We start from the raw sequence: 23,875 nt of genomic DNA, 5'->3' as shown, positions 1-23,875 counted from the left end.
AAAGAAAGGAAGGAAGAGGTGCCGTAGTGGAGGGCTCCGGAATAATTTCGACCACCTGGGGATCTTTAACGTCTACTGAAGCGCGTAATTACGATTTCGAAGCAGAAAAAATATAGTTATAACTGGTTTTTGGGGAAAGGAAATGGCGCAGTATCTGTCTCATATATTGTTGGACACCTGAACCACTCCGTAAGGGAGAGGTAAAAGAGAGAGTAAAAGAAGAAAGGAAGAGAGAGGTGCCGTAGTGCAGGGCTCCGGAATAATTTCGACCACCTGTGGATCTTTAACGTGCACTGACATCGCACAGCACACGGGCGCCTTGCCTCCATAAAAACGTAGCCACCGCGGTCAGGTTCGAACCCGGGAACTCCGGATCAGTAGCCGAGCACCTAACCACTGAGCCACCGCGGCGGGTAAGGTCAACCCTTCCGGTCCAGGATCCGGAGCACCCAGGTTCGAACCCGACCGCGGTGGCTGCGTTTCGATCGAGACGAAACGCTGTCACTCGTGCGCTGTGCGATGTCAGTGCACGTTAAGGATCCCCAGGTGGTCGAAATTATTCCGGAGCCTTCCACTACGGCACCTCTTTCTTACTTTCTTCTTTCAGTCCGTCCTTTATCCCTTCCCTTACGGCGCGGTACAGGTGTCCAACGATATATGAGACAGATACTGCGCCATTTCCTTTCCCCACAAGCCAATTATTGTTATTATTGCCGTCAAGGTAGCAATTGCGTTATCTGTTCCTTCACATGTCGCTTGGCGAAGTGGGTGTACCCGGTCAAAAAAAAGCCGCTTGACATCCGCCCACCTACTGCTTTGTGGCGGTGCCTTACTAATGCGAAAGCATTTCTAGGCTATGTCGGCGGGGTCGCGTCACCAGCACGTGTCACAAAATTGTGTCAGGAGCGATTGTGACGTTTTCAGATGTGATAGCATCAAACGAATGGTTGTGATCGATAGAGGACGATGTGAGGATGCACAAAAAATTGATGTTAATAGGATGATTAATTAATTAATTAGAGCCAATAATGTAAAAAAAAGCCGAAACAGCACGGACGTCGATATAGTAAGGGGAGCGGAAAACAGCCTTGGACGGCGAAATAGTGGGAAAATAGGCAAAGAAGTGAAAATAAAGTTTGAAATAGATTTAAATGTGTTCGATGAGTGAAAATTAGGCTTAGGTTTATGGGGGTTTAACGTCCCAAAGGGATTCAGGCTATGAGAAACGGCGTAGTGAAGGGCTCCGGAAATTTCGACCACTTGGGGTTCTTTAACATGCACTGACATCGCACAATACACGGGCCTCTAGAATTTGGCCTCGATCGAAATTCGACCGCCGCGGCCGGGATCGAACCCGCGTCTTTCGGGCCAGCAGCCGAGCGCCATAACCACTCAGCCACCGCGGCGGCTCGATGAGTGAAAATTAATCTAACAAACAGTTTGATTGGCATAGATTAATTAGTTAATTGAATAGAAACGAAATTCTATAGATGGTTGAATAGGCTGGTTGGGTACATGGTAAGTGACGGGAAAGCAACCATGGCGCCAAATTTGAAAGACCAAAATGAGCGACTGAGATGAAAAGAGGGTATAATTGGAGTAAAAATGGTTTAATTAAGGTAATTAGGGAATTAAAAAAATGAATTAAGTGCACGAAAAGCAACCATGGCGTCAAATTTGAAAGGCGATGAGTTTCTAGGAGGCTTTCGCATTGACGCACGTAGCTGCAGTGATCTCATTTTTTTCTGAATGCCGATAAAATATAAAAGTTTATGTCGTGGCAGTATTTGAGAGTAAATCTCAAAGCGTAGGGTAGAAAACGGATGGGCAGAGAAAAAGTTCCAATCGACAGTTGTTGCTGGAGCTATCTGTCGCCTTTTTCTTCCTGCACATTTCAATATATATGACATATGGTGCACAGCGAGCTCCAGACAAAAGCAGGCCGCGAAGATTTTGGGCAAGCGGAGCCGGATTTGTGTGATACGCCAGGAGGCCGCACCAGGTGGTGGTCACTGTGCTTGTGTAATCAAGCGAAGGTTATCTGACGGGTGGCTAAAATCAAGACAAGAGTAAAATTTCACAAGTCATGGGTAGGTGGCTTTAACCACCGCCCGATTTAAAGGGTTCAGCCTCCATCCATCCATCCATCCCTCCATCCATCCATCCATCCATCCATCCATCCATCCATCCATCCATCCATCCATCCATATCGTGTCTAGTAATGCATCCTTGTTTTTGCGCTCAACGAAGCCTGTGACGTTGTGACAAAATTCGGCGCATATTCGGAAAACGGGCGCACCGCAGAAGCAATCTTGCCAGCGTACGTCGTAGAGATTTCTAGAACAGTCAAGAAAGAACCCCGGAGAGCGCCTAACCTTGTGTGTCGCTGCCCTTTCCACTTCGCTCACCGGCGCGACGCCAAAGGAAACATGTCCGCGCCCGCCGTCGAACAATCGAGAAGGTTAGAGTAAATGCCACTCTTTGCCGACGGAGAGCGCGTAGACTTGAGCGTGACGTAACGGGTGATGCCCTCTCCACTTCGTTCGCGCGCCGGCGGCGGCGCATCCGTAGAACTGGAACTTTCAGGGAAACGGTCTCCACGCCTGACCAATGGGGGCGCGCGCCCAGCGCGAGAATGATGAGGAAATTGTGCAGTTTGTGCTGTGCGCATGCGCGCGCCTGCCTTGGCGCGAAGAACGGACGCGGGGTGCGCCCACACTATATACTCCCGGGTCAACACCACTCGCCCAGCCACGGACCAGCGAAGTTCGGTAGTGGCGCTAAATATATACAGCACTCCTGACACAATTTTGCTTTTTATTCACCAGGCTGCTGCAAATTACGTTAATTCATACGAGTCGATTTTTGTTTTTCAGTTCGAATGAGCCAGACTTATATAATTAAATTTTGAGCTGCCGCTGCAAGCTCAGGCACCATGGCTTGGAGCAGTGAACTGCGTACAACTAAGGAGATGCGCTGCTAAGATCAAGGCACAGCTGCTCCATTAGAGTTGCCTTCCGGTGTCATTACCGTGCAGCTCAAAGCAGCAGGTGCCACTTCACACGAAGCCGGTCGTACAGCACGTAGCCGTCACGGGTGAGATCTTGTAGGTTCAGAGATGTACCTGGATACCAAACGACTTCATTGCTGGATCCTGCAGCAGGCCTTTCAAGTTTTCGAGAAGGAGCTGGTGTAACCACGATTTCACGTTTTGCATCATTCACTGCATGTACGATGCTCAGCTTAACTTTGTACCCGAATGGCCACGGAACAGATTCGTCCATGTCACCATTGTGCAGCTGGAAAGTAACGTGTAACGTCACCGAATCCCCAGCCTTCTCCAGCCTTACTCCGGGTGACATGCAGTAGCCACGAAGGTATACCTTCTCGCTCGCATAGCTAGCAAAACCGGTTTTCAAAGCAGCTTCTTTAAGTGCTCGCACACCTTGAACAAAAAAGACGCAGTGGTCCACATGCAGGCCAGCCATACAGAACTGTTCTTTGGTCCAGTGCAATGTCTTCTCAATCCTTTCTTTTGTTTCGGCTGAGGATGTTACGACAGCTTTGGCAATCTGAAGTAATCTATCATAATTTTGCTTCGTCGGATATACCAGTTCATTTCTCAAGGTGTCGTTTATAGTGCTCATAGAACTGGCAAGGTTTTCTGTTTGATACTGCCTTGCCAGCAGACATTCTTTCAGGTGCTCATTACAAGCCACTATCACGCTCAGACTCGTCGCTAGACTGTCATGACACTTTTCAATTAGTTCTGGCACTCCTCTCAAACTTTCGTTTAAAGCGCCGTTTAAACCATCCTTCGACGTTGTCAGTTCTTGCTCCAGTGTTTCTTTCAACGCATTTATGCTGAGGCAGATTTCGTTGAGTCGGTCGTCGGTTGAGCCTCTGTCAATAGGCAACCGCTCGAGGAAGGCCCTCATTTCACACGCCTGTTTTTCCAACGCCTGCCGGAAACACGAGAAAATCACTCCTTCGTTCTTGAAACTGGGTTGCCCTTGATCATCTGACGCGGGGGGCGTCACCAAAGCGAAGCAGTCGGATCTCAGGTGCGCGCACACGTCACTGCGGATTACGGTGGCCGAACACTTGGGACAGCGGACCGAGTGGTGTTCACACTCGCGCTGGAAGTGCCGGTAGATCTCAGAGGCGGCCATCACCTTCGTGCAACCGTTTTCTTCGTTCCAGCATGTCACCTAGAATAACAATTATTTGTTCAGTTCAGAGACCGCTTCCTAAGTTCTTCTGAGCTACGCAAGTCTTAGCTACGCAAATTAGTTCCCAAATGCGCGCTGAGTTAAACTTCTGAGCAAAGGCTTTCTTGCGTACAAATTCGTCGCATAACCGTATACCGAGGGCAAACAAGAAGGGAAGAAATTTTCGCCGGAACTTTACATTCATCTTTGGGAACTTATTCAGCGACTTTTAGTCAACAAATAACGTTAGTTTCTTTCTCGAGAAATTTAGGGGAAAGACTTCCTGTAAACTTTCAGATGTTTGCCGTCCCGACGTCATACACCAGAAACTTGCCCATCTCAGCCCAGGTACCTATGAATGCAAATTAGAGAATGAATTTCAATATGTATGAGAATTAACCCATTACACTTATAAAAATGGTCTATATATAGTCTATAGACTTCTTATACACATTGCCTTCATATAGATATTTATTTTGTCAATTTGTAGTCTATAGACTGTCTATAGACAAAAGTCTACTAAAAGTGTACGGCCATAAATCCATAGATTGTCTCTAGCCTTTCTATAGGACCTGTATTGCCTACAGGCTATTCTTTAGCATTTGTCCATAGACAGTCTGTAGACTTTATATATAGAAGTCTATTGACAGCCTATAGACTGTCTAAGGAAACCTTTGTAAGGGTAGCCTATCGCGTCATATCATTAAGGTGGACCTTATTGTCCCTTCCAATTTCTTCTTGTCAGTTCTTGTCGACTTAATCCACCTTCGCTTACCTGTATTCTCAATATCTCGTAGACAGGAGTGTGCTTCCAGTCGACGTCTCTGTCCAGCCAGTGCTGCCCGTCCAGAGGACACACTCGGCCACCGTCCTCTGCGCACTGCTTGTAGCAAGACTCGCACAGCAAGTGCATGCAGGGCAGCAGGGCGGCACTCCTGGACACGACTCCACAGGCGCGGCACATCCTGTTGCACGGAATCGGCTCAACGAAGCGCAGAGGCCTCCAGTCCAGGTCCGCGCTGAACCCGACCAGCGTGTACTGCAGGCCTACGGGAGGCATCGTTCGCCTGGTGCCTACTGAACCGAGCTACCTACCTCCGCCATCCGCGGTCTAGATCTTCTTCTTCATCGTCCTCTGAAGGCAAGGCGCATACCCACATGGGGGGTTGTTGTTGTTGTTGTTGACCTCACACAATGGCACATACCCACAAGGGGGATTGGCCATAACCAGGCGGTGACATGGGGGGATTGGCCAAGGACTTTAAGACGCTTTAGTCTTCTTCTTCTTCTTCTTTACCTCAGTAAACATGTTCTTATCCTTTCAAAAGATGGCACATACCCACACTGGGAGATCGGCAAAGAATCATGAGGCAGAGGTTGCCATTCACCTGTACTCAATAAAGGCCACAGAAAAGCACGCTGGAGTGCAACACCGGTGGAATCAGTAAACATGGCACATACGCCGCTACGGTCGTGGTGATGCTGACGATGACCTCAGGCCTAATGGCACATACCCACGGCTGGGTATTGGCTGGAGTGCATAGCGGGTACAAATGCACTCATGAGCAAGGAGAGGAGTAATTGGATAATTCTGTGTGAGCTAGATTCGAATTTGGATTAACAATAGATTTTGATTAACAATTAATGAATTTGGATTAACAGCAAACGCTAAGGCGCCCGTGTGCTGTGCGATGTCAGTGCACGTTAAAGATCCCCAGGTGGTCGAAATCATTCCGGAGCCCTCCACTACGGCACCTCTCTCTTCCTTTCTTCTTTCACTCCCTCCCTTGTCCCTTCCCTTACGGCGCGGTTCAGGTGTCCAACGATATATGAGACAGATACTGCGCCATTTCCTTTCCCCCCAAAACCAATTATTATTATTAACAATGGGAGTCGTGGTGCTGTCTGCTTCTTCCCTCTCGTCGCTCGGCGCAGTTTGCGCACCCGGTGAAAACGCTGCTCTTGGTATAGCGAGGGTTGTGCAAGTACGGGCGAGTTGGTTGTTCGATTACGTAACGTGACCACAGCGCGAAAACAACATAACTATTTGGTGGAATAACACAGCTGGGTACGCTTCGCCCCGGTTGCTTTCCGTACATTGGCAAGAAAATCTGCCGAGTATAGTGGCCAACGAGAGAGTTCAGCAACAATGCGGCGGAAATGCCACTGTGTTGTGCTGAAGACCCTCAAGCTTTTGACGACCCGTACCAGCCGTTAGCTTGCTCCCACGCAAGGTCTGGGGCAGCGTCTTCTTTCCCGGATAAAAACAGCGACGGTCCGCAGGCAGTTAGCATCGACGCCTAGTGGAACAGGTCCGTGACGTTATAGTGGCTGCGACGCCAGCGGTCCTTCACTTCTCACGCACTGAAATCTTATTAGCGCAGTGCAGTTCTGTTGGGGCCGCTGATACAATTTTTTCTCTGTATTTCTGTCGTAATCACAGCGTTGTATTTGCGGAAATAAAGCTTTGTCTGCTTCGAAATCGGCGTTACAATATACTTGCTATCGAACTCAGGTAATGAAGTTCGTACTGCTGCTTTCCACCTTAACTTTATGACATCTGAGTCTAAAAGCAGTTGCTTTTTTCTCACTTTCCAAGATACATTACATTTGAGGGCTGCTTTCGAATTTGCTTTTACCGTCAATTTACTTTTCGAATAACTAACTGTCAGTGGCGTGCAGTGATTTCTATATTTTTTATGCATCAGGATCGGCATCAGATAGTAGATATTTACGTATGTGAAGCATGACAAGCAACGCTTCCGATAGTGTTACAGGGCGTCGTTAGGTTCTCTAGTTTGCTGGAAAAACACGTTCAGTGCTCTTGTGCTAGTGCGCTTGGCTTGACGCTTTCCCACGCCTTTAAAAAGAATAAAAGAAATCTGTGTCGAAAGTCTTCAAACATAACGGCAGTCCCTCCCGTGACAGCACTCCCTAACATATCAAACGCCACAACAGAGCAGTGGAAGGCAGCTCTGTGTACCGATCACCTGGAAGTATTCATTCATTCATTCATTCATTCATTCATTCATTCATTCATTCATTCATTCATTCATTCGCGCGTCCACGCATAGCGCGAGCCTAAAACCCCTCGAGGCAACATGATTGTTTTCGCATGAGTCGTGACCTCCCTCGGAACATTCCCTCACGTGCCCTGAATGCAACGCCTCAGCGGATAAGTGCGGCGCCTTTTGCAGGCTCGCTTTCGGACGAAGCACTAAATCAAAACGTTGCATGCACGGCCATAGTTTTAGTGTGTGTGTACTACCCTTCCGACATTGTCGTGTGCTGAGCAGATCATCGGTTGACTCGACGTGTTTGAACTTTACAAAAGCGAAAGCTATTTCTTACGCTGCTTGCATCATCTTGGTACAACGTGTTTATATTGCTTAAGTCAAGACAATGAGCGACAAGCGCTTTAATCTCTTGTATCTTTAATCTCTTTAATCTCTTCGTTTCGGTTCTGAGAGAGAGAGAGAGACCAACGGAAAGGCAGGGAGGTTAACTAGGCAGCGCCCGGTATGCTACCCTACGCGTGGGAAGGGGAACGGAGGGAGAGATAGAAAAGGGAGAGAACAAAAGGAGATGATCACTTTTCCACATGTCCGTTGGCCATTACTTGCAGGGTACACAGGGCACGCACTGATAGTTCACAACCTTGCACTCAGTCCTGAGTCCTTCAAGAACTTTAAAAGTGCCTTCAAAGCAGTCCTCTGCGATAAAGGCTTACACCAAAGACCCAGAATCTTAGCTTTAGTAAGGGGCCGAGGATCTAAACGGCGGAGTGTTGCAGCCAGGAGTGCACGCTCACGCTGAAACCGAGGGCAGTTACAAAGAAGGTGTTCTATAGTTTCGTCGCACCCACACATCCCACACGCAGGAGAGTATGCCATTGCGATTAAGTGGGAGTAGGCACTTGTGAACGCCACTCCCAGCTACAGGCGACACAACAGCGTAGCATCGCAGCGGGAGAAGCCAGACGGAGGACTGAGTTGGAGTAAGTGGTCTAGGCGGTGCAGACGGCATGTGGAGTTGCTAGTAGAAGATCATGACGCTAAAAGTTCTCCTTGGCTAATGGCTTTCGCTTCTAAAGTTCGAATAACACCGGTGTACATTTATCGGTCTTGATAACGCATTTAGCGCCCGCGGTTGGTACGCGTGGCCGTGCTTTCAGAGTACTACTATTTCCCTGTGGTACGAGCGTGTCCAATCAGTAGTGATAGCAACATTTTGATACATGTATTAAAAGCCAAATGTTAAAAGATGGAGCGAGCTTAAGGTCTGGCTTTTCTGTCCACTGACGTCATCAGTGTAAGGGACGCGCGGTGAGGTGTGATCGCCCTTATCGGTTGCGAGCTACTGCGGGCAGAGATATTTACAGAAATATTTATAAATTACAGGCTCCATACACAGCTCTCAAATTTGACTCTGACACCCAAATAGACCACCTCTACAGGTCTGTTGCAGTAAAATGGGTCCACAGAAGCCAGTTCAGGGTCCCTTTAGCAACATACGTTTGAAAACATTAAACTAAGCAACGCATCTGTATTAATGCATCGCTTGTGACGAAGAAGGAAGGAAGGAAGGAAGGAAGGAAGGAAGGAAGGAAGGAAGGAAGGAAGGAAGGAAGGAAGGAAGGAAGGAAGGAAGGAAGGAAGGAAGGAAGGAAGGAAGGAAGGAATGAAGGAAGGAATGAAGGAAGGAAGGAAGGAAGGAAGGAAGGAAGGAAGGAAGGAAGGAAGGAAGGAAGGAAGGAAGGAAGGAAGGAAGGAAGGAAGGAAGGAAGGAAGGAAGGAAGGAAGGAAGGAAGGAAGGAAGGAAGGCCTCAGACGTTGCTGGCACATACCCACTACGGGGGAGTGGCCAAGACACAGGCGGTTAATTACTGGATACAGGAAAGTATTGACGGGAAAAGGAATGGTAATAGTATGTAGTCCGAAGATTTCGTTGAGCCCAGCTGAAGACGCTTCAACTTTCTTTAATTATGCCACACGGTTCAATACATATATTTTCCCGGCAGGTTCGTGACGTTTCCTTGCAGGGCGGAGGATTCGTTTACCGATCGCCAATCAGCGATGAGAGCGTCGCCCGTTTGTATCAGGATCACGCTGTAGGTGACAGCCGCCTCCGCGACCTGACAGGAAATAAGTTATTTTATTAAGTTGGCTAAATACATCATAAGCTATAATCTATGAACAAATAAAACAACGCAAGCGGTCGAAGAACCGGTTTGCGTTTGTAGTGCGACACACTGCAACGTATCAGAGAGCCAAAATAATCAAATATGCAGTGTTCTCTAGCTTGTACCACGCTTGTACCGATATTTTTTTGCGCGCCTGATTGAACAGCAAAGAAGAACGAGTTAAAAATGCAAGCACAGAATAAAGGGCGTGTCCATAATTCTAGGATTTGTGACGCCTTGGCAAGGTGTGCAGCCCAAATCATGACACAAATAAAACACCCGTATTATCTTACCAATGCGTATTACGTTATTCATTTCCATGTATACACTGTTAAGTTTCATTTTCTTTTGTTCCTTCTTTTCCGTAGCAAACTGTAGGATGTCTCATATAAACGGAACAGTTTTACGAAACCAGCAACACCAACTGAAGCATTACTCCTGGAACTTGCAAAATGCTGGAGGCGTAAATTTTTAAAAATTAATAACTTAGATAACTGGTTAAAATTATTGATCTGACCTAGTATCCTCCTTAGGCCTAGTGTGTAAATTGTGTCGCTCATTTTTTTTTCAAATATTCACATTAAGCTCATTCGAGTGCAAACATGTCATTAAAATATGTTCTCCTGAATCTCAAAATTTTTTCTTTGCGCTAGGCGATGCACAGGGCATAAGCAATTGTGTCAGTTCCGAAGTACACAAGAAAATAAAAGACCTCGTCTCTAGTGTTTGTTCGTCTGCCTCATGTTCGCAACATTGGTACAAGGGCTAAGAGCTACTTGAAAGCGATTTACGTCATTTTACGAAGAACATTAAGCAGCAGCTAACTTTTGTTTGTCCGCTTACTAAAATGTGCTCTTACGGACTGTCACCTTTTTAAAGGCTCTTTAAGGGGCGGAAATGATTCGACTTCAGCCTTGCAAACTCCGTGACCGCATAGTTTTCAATGGCAGCCAGAAACCCAATTTTTTCCACGCCTACCACACATATGTGTCTATCGGCAGATCTATACGATGATTTTTTAATGGCAGGGTCTAAAAGTCTCGCGCAGACACGAAAAATTTCAGCGTGAAGTTTGGACAACGTCTAAGCAAACCACAAGTCTTGCAATTACCGCAGGAACACGTTTATTCTTCGAATCTAATTGCGCTCTCTAAAACAGAGAGAGAAACCCTTTAATGAAAAAGCAGAGAATTTTGCCGGCGTTTAAAAATCGTTGGCATGCTACTCGTCGTGGGGAAGGTCATTTGAGAGGTAAAGACGGAAGGAGAACAGTGCGGGAAAGGTTAAATTAGAGAAATAAAAAAGGGGGAGAACATAACATGCGGCCATTAAGTGCCTACTAATGAGCGCAAGAAGCCCTAGGCGTGCACAAGAAAATTAGCTTGTAGCTACTGTGGCTGCGCAGTCTCGGGCACACTGTGCCAGTGGTAAGTACGGATGAATTGCCAGAAGCAAAGGATGTTTGAAGCTCACGCTCCTTCCGTGAAAATTTTGTCTTGAGCGCCTTCAGTTCAATCGGCGGAAGTGCATTCGCAATGGAGTTATACCGGTGTGAAAAGAATACTCCCTGTATATATTGTTTCATTCATTTTTGGGGCTCTTCAAATTGTGTTACGGATATGTTTCGTGTGCCTGAAAAATATTTAAGCTGATTGCATGAACAGCATTTCATAAAATCGGCGTGAACTAAAACAGTTAATTCTCTTTTTTTTTCTTGCTTTCAGCGAATACCAACAATGTTGCTTTAGTTTCAAGCTTACCGACAGAATAATTATTTATCAGTTAGCTCTGTACACACTGTATCCTGTATAACCAAGGTCAAGCAACCGCAGCGCCAAGAAAACGTTCCAGTATTTGAAAATGCATGCGAACCGAAATAGTTTTTACGTATTCGTATTTCCTAGTAGAAGATTCTCACACCCGTTCGATAAAGGTCTAATGCTATCACACTAATATACGCACAGTGTGCAATATCAAACACAAATTGTTGTTGGAAGACTTCAGAACTTTAATTTGAAAGCTCTTCTAACCTAAGACAGCGTGAAATAAACGCTGCCGTGCTCATTATCCAGCATCGTAACCTGTTTGCTGACTGCTCGTTGAGCTTTCCTTGCAGGCAATGTCTGTCCCGATTTTCATTATCTTCATGGTTTACCTCCTTAAAACCGATAAAAACAGCCACGGTATAGTGCCTGCGACATTGTTTCAAAATCAAAACATTTTCTTGACACTTTATTATTAACAAACCCAAAGAACCCATCAAAAGCTTACTGATTCCATAGTCTTGATCATTTCAAAAAGAGATGGAATGCTTGAACTCCTCATTCTACTCACGACAAGTAGTATCTTTGAGTTGACGGCAAAGAATCCTGATCCAGACAGGCACATCTCACAAGGTTCGATGGTGTCGTGAACGAAATTAATCTGCAACAGAAAAGTAACAGAGAAACAGGTCGTTCCGAGCTATTAAATTTACTTCGCGACTGGTCAACAATAATAGCAATAACAACAGCAATCGCTTGATTCCGTCTGTCAGGCTCACGGCTGATGCCTGCTTTCGAGAATGCGAGCTCACATGTACCAATATTGTGCCCTGCTCTGCGATGCACTGCTCATGTCTATGAAACCTTACACTATGACATCGGCAAGCATGCTTTGACCAACGTGACAAATATTGGTGCTTAACTGTTGCACGCTCTTTTACTATCGAGACATGGATCACTTGATGGCATAGTAAATCATTGTTTTAAACCATCTCACAAAAACTGCCTCATTTTTCCATGACATCAGTCGCTTCCTCACCGGCGAAATGCATTCTGGAGACAAGTTACTCGTGGCCACATCGCTGAGTGCCACCTTCACCTTTTCGGTCTGAAAACGAAATGCATGTGTATTTGTAGCGCAACATCACCTTAAAAATCATTACATCGTGCTCTACAACCACGTCTTTGCATTATACTAATAATGAAAAGATGCCAGTACACTCTCCGCTCGTTAGCTGCATCGGAAGCAATAAAAGCCACAAAAATCTCCAAAAAGTGGACCCAACAGAAACCAGGGATGTGCTGTTTAACGCTTCTCAATGCCGGTGATGGCCTGTTATAGATGCTGCCTTACGAGTGACAAGTAACCCACTATGTTTTGAGCAATAATTGCACAGGATAACATTTTTTTTCTCGTAATAATCCAACTTTAATGCTAAAGAACTTCACTACCGCTTTTAACCCGAGTTATCATGCTTTAACGAACTTTGCAAGGAACCTTGAGCGCCGCTTTCGTTCATCAGAAGCACCCTATGGTTTCGTTATCACGAAATTTTTACACTCAATTGTTTAGATACCAGTCTACAAAGTAGACGTTTCATGCATACGAGATAGCCATTTGGCATTATTGAGGCATGCCTGTGTTATTCGACCAGTCAGAAACTTTTTAAACACAAACAGGGAGAGGTGTCTGAACGCGTTTAAAGAACTGGTGACCTCTTTACAGTGAAGTGTCAGGTTGGGTTGTCGACTGCTGAATACTTCATACATACCTCTTTTTCCAGAGCGTGGCTCATAAAAGCGAGATCAATCAGGCTAGACGTCACGTAGACAGAATAGATTGAAAATAGAATAGAGAACAACAGGAACTCGCTGATGCCGTGGGAGAAACCAAGTAGTACAAGCATGTAGCTGCATATGCAGACGACGCTGAAGGCCCTCAGGCAGAAAAGCACGATGCACGGTTCCAAAACAACATTAATCTCCTCCTTGAGGTTCTTTATGGTGAACATGCTGCTTCGAAGACCTTCAACATCAGCGATAGTTAAACCGGACTCTCGATTCTGGTCCAGAACGTTCAGTTGAATTGTGACGTAGTTCACCAGGACTTCGCAGACGGCGCGAATCGTGGCTTCGCCGCCATAGTCACAGAGCATGAACAAAACGTTGGACGCAGCCGAGTGCACCTGCTGCAAGACTTGAATGAAGTTGAGACGCCTGTAAGCGACTAGCAAGAACAAAGGAAACATCGCTAGAGTGCAGACGACGAAAGAAACGAAAAATGAAGCCTTAAGGACATGAGTTTCGATGCATGTTCTCCGAGGGCGATAGAAGCTGGGAAGGGTCAACGATCTTTCAAAAGACTGCGCGTTACGAAGGAAACGCAGGAAGGCCCCGGACCTGAAGGCCATGACAAGAAACACGATGACGCTTTCCATGCCAATGATGGCCTTCATGACTGTGTAGAGAGAATTAGAAACTGCGAATTGCGCGCCGCTAACGCTTTGAGTATGCGTGTAAAAATCGGATATCCTGAATGAAAAGAGTAGTGAGGCACATAGTAAGGAGTATACGATGTACAAGGACTTCCAAGTGACTCTGGCTCGATTAACGTCGGTGCGATTCAAATTCGACACGAAGAAACACCCGCACACGCGCCACATAAGAAGGAGCCTATAAAGCCGGTCTGACATCCGCCACATTGTTGTTTGTCTGGGCGCACGGGAGCCTAGCCTAGGCATGGCTCCGGAATTTTTGCCGAGCGGCCACTTCACTGTCCGGGAATTGAGTATAGCTGAAGAAGACAAGTGCACGAAAATGCGCGGCAGCCAAGTTTCAACAAGAATTTTTTGCTTACTTTAGTCGCACACATGGCAGAAATATATGGCTCGTCACGTTATAATGTCGTTCAAAGTCACTCGGAGGTGTGTCGCTTTTCCGCACACAAAAAAAAAACGATTCGGAAATTCACTCCGGGCGCAGAGAACTACAACACCGGATTTGGGAGTGAGGTGTCGCAGCTTTTGATACCTGTAATTTCGAGGTATCGGATTTGGTCATCCATATAGATAGTCTTGATCCAATATCACTCATGTTGAATGTCGACGTGAAACGAGGAGTAAGATTTCACGGGAGATACTTCCTACCGAGAGGTTATTATTTCAGCACAAGTTAAAATCACTGCAGCTCCCGATCGAAAAGGGGGCAGTGGAACTTACGCAATTTCTGGTACGACTTTTTCTTCCTTTTTTGGAAACTCTCAGATGCTTGGTTAGGTGGCACGTAACCCAACATCACAGAGATGTCAAAAGCCTCGGTGAGACAAGCCAGATCGATTTTGAATTGTTCCATCCACAAAGCACTTTAAATAACAATAAACCTGAAACCGTTCCTCATATCTCCCGACTGCAATGGGCATTCCCCTGAAAAAATAAGGACTCATTTCAGCTCGTAGAAATCTGAACAAATGCAATGGAAACTCAAAACGCGGCATTAAATTCGATGGCCCTTTGTGGCGCAATGTTAGCAAGTTTACTGATTTGGGCTTATGGCTTTTTATACTATACTTAGCACAAAAACAAAATAAAGAACCAAGTATTCATCTACATGTTTCTAATAGATGCAGGTTGCTCCATTCTTGATTTATTACGCGTTGAGAGAGACGCCACAGTCGTTGTCACTCCTGTTAAGATCAAGGAAATAATACACGAAACGCATTAGAACGTCATGTCCAGCTTTCTCGGGAAAAAATTTTGAAAATTGCAAAACTATGAGACACTGTTATGGAAGTATTCAAGGCAATGCTCCATTATTCTGATATGCAGCAAAGCCTATTCTTTTAATGTTTTTTTATTGATTAAGACTGCCATAAAAAACCAATGGGGAACTCTTTTGACGACAGCAAAAACGACAGCAAAAAAGATAAATACACGACTGCCGTCTGCTGATCTGTAGATACATTGATTGTTATAGTGAAATCTTCCATTATATGAAAAAATTGCGATCATAAACGGTTTGCCGCTCAGAAACGCTTTTGTCCACAATTGCTGGGTATGCAGCCGTTGCAATCATTCAGAAGGAGGCAGAGAGTTGCCCTTCCTTGACCCATGACCCTTACAAAAATTCCTTTAGACAGTCTATAGACTGTCCATAGACTTCTGTTTATAAAGTCTAGATACTTTTTATAGACAAATCCTAGAGAACGATCTGTATACGCAATACAAATCCTATAGACAGTCTATAGGCAATCTATACATTTATGGCCATACAATTTTAGTGGACTTGTCTAGAGACTATGAATAGACAAAAAGAAATATCTATAGGAAGGCAATATTGTCTATAAGAGGTCTATACACTGTGTATAGACCAATTTTTTAAAGGTTAGAACTCGAGGCGTTTCTTGAAAGTTGAGGACTGTGTAATCCGGCTCGACTTTGGAAAACTGTTCACTCTTAAAACGACAGCGCTGAGGAATTCGTGGCGCAGAAAATCCGGCGTCGCCGTCGTCTGCATCGTTGACCGTGAGCAAAAATTCCATAAAAAATCCCAAGATAAGCAACATAGGAGGCAGGTGGGCCACCTAAGTCACGTGACCTTGCGGCGTCATCACAACCTACTCACCGAATTGTGAGCGAAATGCGCACCGTGTCAAATGACAGTTAAATTAATTACTGTACGCGAGGGACTGCTGAGAAGAGCAACCTAGAACGCACATGCCCCACCGGTGGCAGCACCTGCTCTAACAGGGCCATCGCTTAACCACTGAGCCAGGAGTGGTATGAGGACTCCCAGTGATCTATGAATGTTAAGTAGAGAATGATCAATTCTCCATATATGGGCATTAACCCACTAAAGATATCACGTGATACCCTTAAGACGGAGCGTAAGTGCCCCCCTCTCTTTTTTGTTGAAGAACTCCGCATGCTTATAGCCAGCGACTACGCCCTCACACACTAAGTAGATCGAGTTCTCAAATGGTCTGATGATCACTTCTGATAGTTTAATCTTTTCGTACGGCTGCCTCGCATTACCGTTAGGCACCTCAAAACATGAGTATTTTTTTTATAGTGTGAACAGCACATGAGAGAAGACTGCTTGAATTGGACTTGGAAGACTGCGTTACCTGTGCAGATTGCACGTCGGACGTTGGGCTGTACACCTGATAAGGGTTGTACACCAGATAATGAGGCGAAGATGTAGCACCAAGCTAAGCTTTGCTATAAACGGAAAGCGGCCGAAAGAAGCCGGGGATTAAGTTCTTCGACGGCCACCGACCGCGCTTACTGCTATCACCGCAGACGTGTTCTTGAATTCTTTGTAGGCCCTATAAAGCCCTATAAAGACCTCGTTCCAGTGCTACGTCGCCCCCTCTTCTGCTCGCGGCGTTCTCACCATAACGTGAAAATGTGTAGAAGGCATTAGCATATTTTTATCAGGCTCAGACGCTAACACTGTCACAGAAAACTGCAAGAAACGTTTTTCCTCAGAGAGCACGCATACTCAAATCATTGACTAAGGCGGAGCAATTGTCGACGGGCCACCGTAAGACTAATGCCGCCTGTACACTAACATCACCACCAACCCAAACATCTTCGCTGGGCACATGTGAACGCAATCAGGGTTAATTCGGTTTAAACGAAGGCAATATTCTCAAAAATATTCTGACCGAAATATAAGCCTATTCTGTTTCACATTATCGTTAACCTGCAGGGAAGAGAACTCAGCTGGTTAATGGACGTAAAATTGTACGGATTATAGTTTTTGCACTGTTCCTTTTGAGATAATCGCTTTGACAATAATTACAAAAAAATGCTGCATAACAGGCGCTACTTCCTGCTGTCGATCTTACTTTGAAGATCAAGTCAAGCTTCATACATCCCATTCTTGTTATTTTCCCATATCAATTACTCTACTCATGCAGTTTAATATCCCACTGCTGCACGAACTAACGTCGAAAGGATTTCTGTCTTGCACAAAAATAAAAGGATAATAAGAAAATATTGACTACCTGTCCTTGACGAAGTCATATAGCAAGGAAAATAACATAAAACATAACATAAAATAAAGCGAAATATTTTGCACGGCTATCGCCTTTTACCTTCTTTTCATAGGTTACGAATGCTCTTAAAGGTTTTCTGGCGGTGGTAATCAGCCTAAATAATTTTACGCTTCCGACATACGCAGCACTGATTTTTCGTTTATTTAAATATTCCGAAGTAAATAGAAATTGCACCAATTACATCCTAACTTGCCTTCTGCGACTAATCAATACGGATTAATCGGTTTTATGCTTAGGGCATTAGAAAAAATATTTTGTAAGCCTTGCACCAAAAGATTTTTTGCAGTCCTGAAAACGTGGCAAGTGTTACGTTTCAACTTCTTTTTTTTCTTTTTATATAAATTGGTATGCTCTGCTTACGCAACGTGCTTTTTTGTAGCCCTGTTTGCATAATAGGATTCTATACCTAGATCTATTATTATATTATTAGTACACAACATTCTCTCCAAAAGAGGATTTAAGATGTTTAATGTGATTTGTCCCGTACATTATTGATTGCATAACTAACCCGTGCTATCTTTGTCTTCAGGATGCTGTGTCGTAACGATGCCGCTGGGGCCTCGTGAAGCTCCTTAATATTCCTGTGACCATCCAGAATATTTCAGAGAAAAATAAGCATTAAAATAGATTATAATCATATCCAGAACGTGAAAGCATTTCAAGGGAAAGTAAGGGAAAGCAGGTACGGTCTTAATTTAAATAGCACTGTTCTATTCGAAACTGCTGCAGCGCTAGTAATAAAACTGCGCGAAGCTAGTAGCGAGGGGAGTTGGAAGATTTTTCTTTGTCTATGCGCGTTATCCTGCAGCGACACGTTTTACAGCGGATGCACACACTCCCCACAAGAGCTAGGACAGGGAGGAAACAGATAACACCACGATTGCAGCCTTGGTGACAGACTGGCGGAAAAGACAAAAGGAAACGATAAGAGTTCGCGGGGCGGAAAAGCCGCCCCGTGCAGTTCGCAGAGCTGTACACAATGGCGTCGGCTGGCCTGCGGTACACATTGGTCGGCTTCGCCCCAGACCTAGACTGGAGACCCGTGAGCTTCGTTAAGCCGATTCCGCTGAACAGGATATGTCGTGCCTGTGGACTGGTGTGCAGGGTGACTGCATTGCTTCCCTGCATGCACCTGTTGTGCGAGTCCTGCTAACAGCAGTGTGCAGTGGGCGGTGATCGGGTGTGTCCTCTGGATGGCCAGCACAGCCTGGACAGAGATGTCGTCTTGACTGAGTGCCCTGTTGATGAGATCTTGAGTAGAGAGGTAAGTGATGGCAATGTGAGTTCACAGTAACTAGCAATAACAGCTTCATCAGCGGAACCTAACTTCAATGTTAATGTTTCTGCTGATCCGCTCGCGATGACCGCGATTCCCTGCGTATAGTCAGAACATTTTCAGTGGTACCGCTAAGTTATCTGTCGTTTCGCCGCTGTGTAGTCTCTCTATTCGCGACACAGCTAGCTTTGTTACGACGACTGCAGATGTCCAGCAGTTAAAGCGGAATAGCTAGGACGAAAAGGCATTTAGTTACCACCGCACGATATATATTTTGCTTCAGTGCTATTCACCTCAGTACATCACCTTGTTGTCACTCCCTAGTGTTATGGAATGAATAAGAAAATATCTAAAAGATCCCTCTGTGTTCCCTCTGGGTTGAAATCATAGTTCGACGGAAAGCCGTCTGGTCGGATATGTTCATGGCGGAAATTCATCAAGCGCCGACCAGTCGTTTAAAAAATGACGTTTCGGCCCCGGCTTACGGGGGCCTTGTTCACAATCGATATAGCTATATCAACCCGTGGGACGCAGCAAAAATCTAGATGTCCGCTAAAAGGAGAAAAAACAGACCCAAGTTTGCGCCTGTTATCGCGAACTTCCCCTGGGCATAAACCGCACTGGTGAAGCCTTTTTTTTTTGTCTGCGAATTTTTTGTCGGCGAAAAAATACAAGGGGCCGCTCAATTGAACGAACTTCCCTGATTTCAAAGCAAACAGCAGTGGGAGCATGTTGCTGATGCTCATGTTGAGTTCTTATCGCTACCGGGCGATGCAAGATTAAAATTCGCACGTAAGACTTTGTACAGCATTGTGGCGAGGTGTGTTTGTTCAGTGGACTACTGTATCTGAACTGAATGACATATATCCACAATCCGTTTATGAAGACATCCCAACCTGGCGGGACGGACTTTTACGGGAAGTATTAGAGCACCTCATTTTCGATCTTCATAGCAATAATAATAATTGGTTTTTGGGGGGAAAGGAAATGGCGCAGTATCTGTCTCATATATCGTTGAACACCTGAACCGCGCCGTAAGGGAAGGAATAAAGGAGGGAGTGAAAGAAGAAAGGTATAGGTGCTATAGTGGAGGGCTCCGGGATAATTTCGACCACCTGGGGGTCTTTAACGTGCACTGACATCGCACAGCAGGCGGGTGCCTTAGCGTTTTTCCTCCATAAAAACGCAGCCGCCGCGGTCGGGTTCGAACCCGGGAACTCCGGATCAGTAGTCTAGCGCCCTAACCACTGAGCCACCGCGGCGGGTAAATCTTCTTAGCAACAAATCTACTTTCCGACACACTAAAATTTGCACTGTGCCTCGTCGCCCAGAGTAGCCGCGAACACGAAATGCAAAGCGGGAAATTTGTAGCACACTTTAGAACGCCATACAGAATGTGCAAGTAGCACTAGGGTATCGGCACGCGTCCGCTATGCTGCTGGACGTTCCGTCGCCTTGGCCCACTTTTCCTCGTCGCATTTTGCAGCTCGCTTATTTTCCCTGGTTCCCTTGGCTACAAGCGATCCATCTAGCACGAGCGCTCAACATCCTTCGCCACTTTCGTTGCTTGATGTGCAATAGCGCTGCTTAGCCACCCGTGTGACCCCCTTGGCCCCTTTCTCAGCTTAGTGCGCGGCTACCTAAAACTGTCGTCTACATATAGGCTAAGTTTTCTACCTACTGGCACAACCGGCTCTACTGCATGCGTAGCCATAGGGAACTTGCGCTGCCAAGGTGACACTGCAATTGTTCCATTCGGTGACTCAAAACTGCTTTTGTCAGCCGCTTGGGCCGCTGCAAACGCGAGAACACATTCTGCGCGATTAGATACCCGCGTTTGGCTGACAGCATTCATTGCCTAGCTTCTATCGGCGTAGCCCAGATAGCTGACGCACGGCACGGGCGCCTTCGACAGAGCGCGGAGGCTCACGCCGATAAGCGCCTGAAGGTGGCGCGGAAAAGTACTAAGAGTACTACCCAAAACTGCTTGCTCTTCTCGCTAGGCGGTGTGTTATGACGCTGCAATCGGCACGGCAAACTTCAGCGCAAGTTCCCTATGCTGCCAGCGCTATTAGTGCCGAACGTTTGGAAGAACGTAACGAATGGATGAAAGATGACGACCGAGACAATTCTGCCGCTAGGGAGTCATGTCACCGCATGCAACGCGAGGCGTTTGTGAGGACGGCAGGGTAGTATGACACACGACGCAGTTCTATTCGCGCCGGCATTGGTTCGATTCCAGCTCGAAGTGCTAGGATGGGAACTTTTTTTTTTGCTTGGTGGGAATTTTTTTTTTGTTATCATTGAGACAGAAACTCTCCAAATATCAGAAAATATCGAGCATGATTTTTTATCTCAGTTTACCAGAAACAACAGCAAAAGAAACTTCATGCTTATAGGTCACTGGCAAAGCTCCTTAACTTGAATGCAACAAGTCCAGAGAAAATTCAATGCCTTATTTGTGCTAGAAACCTGGTTATGTGACATATTATGACGAAAGGAAGAAAGGCTTTCCTCACGGAATTTTTTTCAGGCGCTTCCGTCCGAGACCACGTTGAGCAATGGAGGTACTTAAGTAATCAAAAAGACTTAGTTTCGTAGAGTATTAGTGGTTCTAAAGGGTCTGAAGTTAACGTTGTTAACAAGCTGGCCAGAAAAACCAGTGTCGGCGTTGAGCGAAAAATCGCGAGTATGATCTGGCAGGTGGTCCCCAGAGAGCAACCTACGAGGCAGACGGCCCACCTTGGTCACGTGACCTTGCGGCGTCATCCCAACCTGCCCACCGAATAGTCAGCAAACTGTCCACTGCGGCAGGTGACAGTTAAATTATTGATCTCTCGCTCGGGTTAAGAGCAACCTGAGCCGCACAAGTCACACCGCTGGGAGCACCTACCATCACAGGTCAATGGCGCAACGCTTAAGCACTGTACCACTGCGCCAAGAGGGGTATGAGGACTCCCAGGGATCCATGCATGTAAAGTAGAGAATGACCTCCTGCATATATAGAAATTAACGAACAGCGCTACCCCGTCATAAGCCGCATTTACATGAATGCGACAGCAGTGCATCGCATCAGCTTTTTAGCGCATCGCATTAATGTAAACTGAGATAATGCGCTATAAAAGCGCGTCGCTGAAGTGCGCCATACGGGGCTAGCTCGAGAATGTCAAGTCGACTTCAGCGGGTAATGGAAACATGTTTGGAGGTGTCCCTCCCCCTCCGTGTCTTGGCTATACAATCCCCCCCCCCCCTCCAGCCGGATAACATAGCAGAATTCGCTCAATATGGGGGCTACTGAACCCCTCTGCCGAGTGCAATGGGCGAAGGTCCACTGTCCCGCCAGACTTGATGCGGTACGTGTAAACAGTAGCGCATCGGCTCCGCGAGATAGGTTACGAAATGCGATGCGCTACTGTCGCATTCATGTAAACGCGTTTATATTCATAAGGCGGAGCTCAAGTGTCCTCTTTATTTTTTTTTATTGCAGGTAAAGTGCTGGAACGAAGAAGGTGGCTGCCCGGACGTGATGGCTGCTTCAGAGATCTGCCGGCATTTCCGGAACGAATGCGAACACCACTCGGTAACCTGCCCCAAGTGCTCTGCCAGCGTTCTCCACAGAAACGTGTGCGCGCACCTGAGATCCGACTGTGGCGCCTTTCTGACTCCTCGTACATCCGAACACGAAGGACAGTCCAGTTTCAAGGACGAAACTGCGATTTTCTCGTGTTTCAGGCGAGCGTTGGATGAGCAGGCGTGTGAAATGAGGGCATTTCTGGAGCGGCTTCCTGTTGACAGGAGATCACGTGACGACAGACTCAACGAAATGTGCCACGGCATGAACGCCTTGAATGAAGCGCTAAGGGAAGAACTGACTGCTTTCAAGGACAGTTTGAGAGGTGAACTGGTAGAGAGAAGAATGAGCGAAGAAAGGAGCGCCTTAAACGAAAGCTTGAGAAGCCTGCCAGAACTAGTCACAAAGAGTCTGGCGGCGAATGTGACCGAAATCGTGGCTTCTAATGAGCAGATCAAACAATATCTAATATCCGGAAAAGGTCAAACAGAAAAACTTTCCAGTACCATAAACACGTTGAATAGCACAGTGAAAACCCAAGTGGTTAATCCAACGAAAAAGGATTCCAAGAGGTTAGCGCAGATTGCTGACGCCGTCAGAACGTCATCGGCGGAAGCTAAGAAAAGCAATGAGAAGGCATTGGAGTGGATCAGAGAGGTGCTCTGGATGACTGGGTTGCACGGGGACCACTGCGTCTTTTTTGTCAGAGGTGTGGGAGCACTCATCGAAGTCGCATTGAGAGTAGGAGTGGCTACCTATTTCCACGAGAAGGTATACCTCCGTGGTTACCGCATATCCCCCGGAGTATTGCTCAGGAAAAAAGGTGATGCGGCAACGTTACATATTGCTTTCCAGCTGCACAAAGGGGACATGGACAACTCTGTTACTTGGCCATTTGCGTACAACGTTAAGCTGAGCATCGTACACCCGTTAGATGATAAAAAATGCGAAATCGTTGTTAGACCAGATCAGGTAGAAAACCTGAAAAGGCCTACAAAAGCTAGTAATAGGGGAATTGGGTTTAATACGCCTTTATTGAAGCTAGAGGATCTGACCCGTGATGGCTACGTGCACCACGACAGGCTTCGTGTCAAGTGGGAGCTGCAGTTATGAGCTGTAGGGGCTTGAAGTTTCTAACAGAGCATGTTCATAGTGGAGTAGCTATGCCAAGGTCAGCCAAGTTCCTTAGTTCTTGGTGAATTTCACCAAGGCGTAGCGCCAGAATTGGCCGAGGCCTTTTAACCTTTATATGAACCTGGCTCCAAACTGCTATTTTTCACTCGAATCCAGGCATATAAATGGCATCTCACATGTTACCCAAACTTCTGGTGACCTTTTGAAATGGAAATAAAATTTTCCCAAGGCGTGCTGTATACGCGTGTTTAGCGCCGCCACAGAATGTGCATTGTATCAACTCAGCGTTTGAAGATTAAAGGCTGAGATGATCTACCAGGTGTTTCAGGGAAGACTTTAAGCTATCTTGAAAAATTGTATTCTTGAGGTAAAAATATGCCTTTTGCGACGTGGCATTACCAGTGAATCGTTTTGAGTAGTCAGCTGGTTAACTCATTTTTAATAATTAACATTTTAACTATAAAAGTTAGGCGCGTGGTTGCAATTGGAGATTTGTAGAGGCTCATTAGTAGTAGCCATATGAATATTTACAATTTTCAAAATGCGATTATCCTTGACGCTGTGGCTCGGCAAGATATGGCAACACCGTACGAAAATGCATGCTCTTTCGAAACGCATGCAAGCAAAACAACCTTTCCAGAGTACGTAACTAGTCAAACAAGCCAGATTTTGTCGAGCCA

General features: G+C 46.1%; 1 protein-coding gene and 1 long non-coding RNA gene across 2 annotated transcripts in view; one reads left to right on the top strand and one right to left on the bottom strand.

Moving 5' to 3' along the window:
* Positions 1–17,780, bottom strand: part of LOC144104710 (uncharacterized) — a 34,572-nt gene extending 16,792 nt beyond the window's left edge. Inside the window, exons 1-3 of the mRNA XM_077637868.1 lie at positions 17,723–17,780; positions 12,196–12,264; positions 11,728–11,817 (exon numbers count right to left, since the gene is read on the bottom strand). Coding sequence (XP_077493994.1) covers positions 11,728–11,781 — 54 coding nt within the window. The 5' untranslated portion in view covers positions 11,782–11,817; positions 12,196–12,264; positions 17,723–17,780. The remainder of the gene's footprint in view (positions 1–11,727; positions 11,818–12,195; positions 12,265–17,722) is intronic.
* A 365-nt stretch (positions 17,781–18,145) lies between these two features.
* LOC144104707 (uncharacterized) lies at positions 18,146–23,434 on the top strand. Its single transcript, XR_013308617.1, has 2 exons — positions 18,146–18,478; positions 21,978–23,434. It is a non-coding gene; the product is annotated as an uncharacterized LOC144104707 (long non-coding RNA).
* Positions 23,435–23,875: the final 441 nt, after the last annotated feature.

Source organism: Amblyomma americanum, chromosome 9 (genome assembly GCF_052857255.1).
Source record: "Amblyomma americanum isolate KBUSLIRL-KWMA chromosome 9, ASM5285725v1, whole genome shotgun sequence".
In the NCBI taxonomy this organism is placed as follows: Eukaryota; Metazoa; Arthropoda; class Arachnida; order Ixodida; family Ixodidae; genus Amblyomma; species Amblyomma americanum.
The sequence above is the reverse complement of the archived record's forward strand: the minus strand, read 5'-3'. Positions and strand labels throughout refer to the sequence as shown.